At 35.4% G+C, this 4,693-nt stretch overlaps 1 protein-coding gene across 1 annotated transcript; it reads left to right on the plus strand.

The window, feature by feature from the left end:
- Positions 1-1,514: 1,514 nt before the first annotated feature.
- On the plus strand, positions 1,515-4,397 carry gsc (goosecoid). Its single transcript, XM_081394036.1, has 3 exons — positions 1,515-2,053; positions 2,471-2,730; positions 3,851-4,397. The coding sequence occupies exons 1-3, from the start codon at positions 1,738-1,740 to the stop codon at positions 3,998-4,000; spliced, it is 726 nt and encodes a 241-aa protein (XP_081250162.1). The 5' UTR covers positions 1,515-1,737; the 3' UTR covers positions 4,001-4,397.
- The last annotated feature ends 296 nt before the right edge of the window (positions 4,398-4,693 follow it).

Here is a 4,693-nt window from a genome sequence, read left to right on the forward strand (position 1 = left end):
TCTGGTTTCCCAATAAACATTCAGACATTACAATTGCGCGATGTTGGTGATAAATTCAATAGCCAATGTAAGCAAGCAGCATCTTCCTACATGCAAATTTCATTTGATCAAGCAATGTAATTGCAATAAGTATGTTTTAGAGCTGGAGAATAGAGCCGCTAATGGTCGTTATCTTATCACAGCGAGGGTCATATGTTCATTGAGCGCGTGCTTATTGGAGGTGTTGTAAGTTAACACGCGCGATTTCCTCCCTACCGGGAACCCGCTCGTGATGGAGTAAACACGCTAATCTGCTCAGCATTATCTCCCGTGGACAGAGCGCGACAGTCGTGTCAGACCGAGCCTTCTGCAAATAACATGCACTATTAAGCAATTTAAGATATAGTCCTTGGTAATGCAGCGGAATCTGTGGACATCAGTTCAGGGGTAAAAAAGAGGAATAAATAAATAGATGTGTATACGAAGCATTCGGGAGTTCTGTAACTCAGTGATTTTGCATTGTGTCTCAAACTTTGATGTAATAGCCTAAGGCTATATTTATCTGCTATAAATTTATGAAGGCTAGTTTAGAAACCGTTTTCCTAAACTGTGTAAATTGATGTCAAGTTGCCTATAAAGAGTTAGCACTATTTAAAACAGAAATTTAATATGATAATGTGCATCTGTTGTTTTTAAACAAATCGATTATTTAATGCCATCATATTGTAGCCTACATTTTTTATTTAAAACAGTAAACATTAAATCGTAAACGACTAGAAATACATAAAACCGAAAGTCTCACAGTTCTGTCAGATATAGCCTATACCATTTTCTGGGTTCAGTATAGAAAGTAATGTTACAAGCCACGTCTGCTCATTCATTTATTTTTATATTTTTTTCATAGACGAAAAGCTTGGGTGGACGTTATCAGAACCTGCTGATTCAGATTATGCCTAACAATCGCAAATCAATTAATAAGACACGAAATTATACTCTCTTCTCAAAATTAGTTTGTACTGCAAATCATTTATATTTTTACATAGCGACTTAAAACCTCTCCTGTCACAACACTTCCCGGTTTTAGAAATTGACAAATAAATGATTTGATAGGAGTGTCTGGTGATGTGAGAGCGAGATGTTATACATTTTTTAAAAATCTAAATAAAAACGATGCTCACCTGTTAGGACTCAGAATCTGTGTTTGCTGAAGCGAAGTCGCTATTCTCCTCCACACAGGAACAAACGGATGCATTTTACGCATAAACAACTTTACAGCTATATTGGATTTAAAAAAATAAAATAAAATCATTTAAAAAGAAGAAATAAAACTAGACAACCATTTACAACCAAATTATACGTGTTGACAGAATTAAGCTGACTGTCTCTTTAAAAATGCTGGCTGGAACTAAATTATTTGTTTCAAAAGTCAGCAAATAACTTTAATCGAATTAATTCTCAATACACAGATCGGTGGTTTTCACGCCATTGTGTGCTAACCTTAAGCCCAGCCAATCTCTTATTGGAGAAGTCATTCACAAATCCTTCAATGACGTCAGCGGGGTATAAAACCGAGCAGGAGGTTCAGCTCAGCCACAAACGAGTCACTGAATCTCTTGCGCTTGGTCACTCTTTCCAAAGGGAAAAAACTCGAAGAATTCGCTCTTTTCGCTACTATGAGGAAAACCTGTGAATTTTAAAAGGACTACGAGAACATTTTAGTACGGTTGGCACCAAGTCTCAAACATCTTTTCGCTTGTGATGCCCGCTGGGATGTTTAGTATCGACAGCATCTTGGCAGGAAGACCCAGCTGCAAGGACTCGGTTCTGCTCCATCGGAATGCTCCGGTTGTGTTCTCCAACTTGACGGAATCCTTGTACACAGCTGCTGGCGAATTTAATGGACTGTATTCACACACAGGACCTCCAGCTCCTAACTTACAATCGATAAATGGAACCAGGATAGGCTACAACAACTACTACTATGGGCAACTTCACGTCCAGGGGCCGACTGGGCCAGCTTGCTGCGGCGCAATACCAACCCTCGGCTCGCAACAGTGTCCGTGTATTCCCACAGGTATGTTACTTTTATTGCTTTCTTTGTACGGTTTGTAGCATATATGTATTTTTTCTACATTTATTGCAGTGCATGTTTCAGAATTCTCTTAATAAAATGCACGGTGGATTTTTGTCCTCTTCAGTTCTGCTGCACATTTTAAATAAAGGGCTGCTATTACAGGCAAGTTAAGTTTTATAGTCCGGTGCGGTTAGTTAGGTAGCATCAAACCAACACGATTATCTGACGAACCTAATTGTAGCCTAACATCGAACATTTTTATTCTAAAATAAAGAGCGCAATAAAGAATGTTTTTTGATAAGAAGAGGACTTTTTTGCAGAACTTAGCCATTTGTTTACGTTTTACATAAGTCCGATGACTTTGAAATTTTATATTTATGCAGTGTATTCCAAAAAATCATTTGATCTTATTTTCAGGTTACGATAGCGCCGGTTCAGTGCTTATTTCTCCAGTCCCACATCAGATGATGTCGTACATGAACGTGGGCACCTTGTCCAGAACCGAGCTACAGCTACTCAACCAGTTACACTGTCGGCGCAAGAGAAGACACCGAACCATATTCACCGACGAGCAGCTGGAGGCACTGGAGAACCTTTTTCAAGAAACCAAATACCCTGATGTTGGCACACGAGAACAACTGGCACGAAAGGTGCACCTACGTGAAGAGAAAGTAGAGGTGAGTGACAGTTTTTTTTTTAATAGTTAACACTTAAAATGAAAGTTAACGTTGTTTTGCAGCCCATTTACAAAATGTACAATATGGCTGAGGTTCTCACACTGTTACAAAAAATTCATGATTTATCACTTTTTTTTTTGTCATACATAATTTTTACATAATTTATGTGGTTCAGATAATGTAGTAGGCTATTTTGAGGATTGAAACAACAGCCTTCATTGTATCAACTCAAAATTTAAATGTCAAAGAACTCAAAATTTTAAGTTAAACCAACAATATATATATATATATATATATATATATATATATATATATATATATATATATATATATATATATATATATATATATATATATATATATATATATATATATATTACAGAGTAATAATACTGACACACAGTGTCAGTAGCCTATTTAACCTATTTAATTTAGAATTATTTTGTGGAGCTGCCTGTAATTTCACACTGCTATTGCCATCACAAGCAAGACCTAACAGTAAGGACATTCTACAGCATTCCATAAAAAAGGCCACACAATAGTTAATACAACTGAGGTTTTAGGAAGACAAATACACAGTTAAAAATTTTATTTCAATTTGATTCCATTTCTTTCTTTTTAAAAAAAAAAAAAAACACTTTTTTTTAAACGTGTTTGTTAAAAAAAGGAGACTAATACGTAGTAGAAATCAGTGCAATTGTGACAAGTTATATAAAACACTCGAACACTTTTTAGTAACCACAAAAGTTACATTTGAGTTTTGTGAGAATGCGCTTAAGAAGTGTTCGCTTGAGGAGTAATCAGTGAAAAATCAGTGTCAACCACTGTAATTTAGCGCTTTATTACAGATGCACATCACAAAATCGTTTAGTGTTTTGTCTATACCGCATTTAAGATATTATTCTAGTTCGCGGTGCCAGGGGCGCCAAAGTCTATTTGGGTTGTGTGAGACGAACCTCAATGAAAATTAGGCTACTGACAGAAATTCCTCGACCCCCTGAAAGTCAGTGAATAATTCGCACACTGCATAAAACAAACACGAGATTTCAAATGACATCTGTATAATCTTTGTTTTTTATATTCCTAAAATTAAACATTTTTACCCATTTTCTTCGCTTAGGTTTGGTTCAAAAACAGACGAGCAAAATGGAGAAGACAGAAAAGGTCTTCGTCAGAGGAATCAGAAAACTCACAGAAATGGAACAAATCCACGAAAACAACCACAGAGAAAATCGAGGAAGGCAAAAGTGACGTGGATTCTGACAGCTGATAAATAGAATATGAAACCGGAAAATCTTGCACAAAATACGATTCGGACTTTATGTACATATTGTAAAGTACCATGTGAGTAGGAGTAAAATGTGTTGTCATGCTGTTGCACAGATGTATAGTAAATGTTACCTTTAACAATGATATTGTTATTTATATTAATTTAAATTTAAATTTACACAGACAAAATAACGTGGATTCTGGCCATATAATTGCCTATACCTGATATACTGAAATCGTTTTTGAAGTCTTGTCGTAGATATACCAAAATAAAATGTTCTGGAATGGGCTGTAACTGACATGTACGATGGCAGGACGATAAAGTTTGAAATTGATTAAATCAGCGTTTAACCGCCTGAAAACAAAAAAAGAACATAAGCAACTATTAAAGTAATATCTAAAAAAAAATCTGATTTTTCGTATTTATTTAAAATGTTGCAAATATTCTCAAGCATTTAAATTCACCGAGTCCTCTTGCTTATTATCAACATTTCTTAAACGAGGGATTTTCTAATTTAGATCTTTAACATTTTCATAAAGTAGGCTCGAGAGACCTTATTCACTATTCAGTGTAATTTATCTTTATGTCTGGGGTAATGAAAAGATATTTTAGCACACTGATTGTGAACAAGCTTATTAGAAATCAGAACTTGACATGAAAATGTCACAGGATATCTCATTTGTATCTCTTTTG

This window comes from Scardinius erythrophthalmus, assembly GCF_964197995.2.
Source record: "Scardinius erythrophthalmus genome assembly, chromosome: 19".
Lineage (NCBI taxonomy): Eukaryota > Metazoa > Chordata > Actinopteri > Cypriniformes > Leuciscidae > Scardinius > Scardinius erythrophthalmus.

Bases quoted from the DNA above. Each gene is read 5' to 3' on its own strand.
- gsc (XM_081394036.1), top strand. From the start codon at position 1,738: ATGCCCGCTGGGATGTTTAGTATCGACAGCATCTTGGCAGGAAGACCC. The intron at 2,054-2,470 runs GTATGTTACTTT...TCTTATTTTCAG, and splicing joins GTGTCCGTGTATTCCCACAG to GTTACGATAGCGCCGGTTCA. The intron at 2,731-3,850 runs GTGAGTGACAGT...TTCTTCGCTTAG, and splicing joins TACGTGAAGAGAAAGTAGAG to GTTTGGTTCAAAAACAGACG.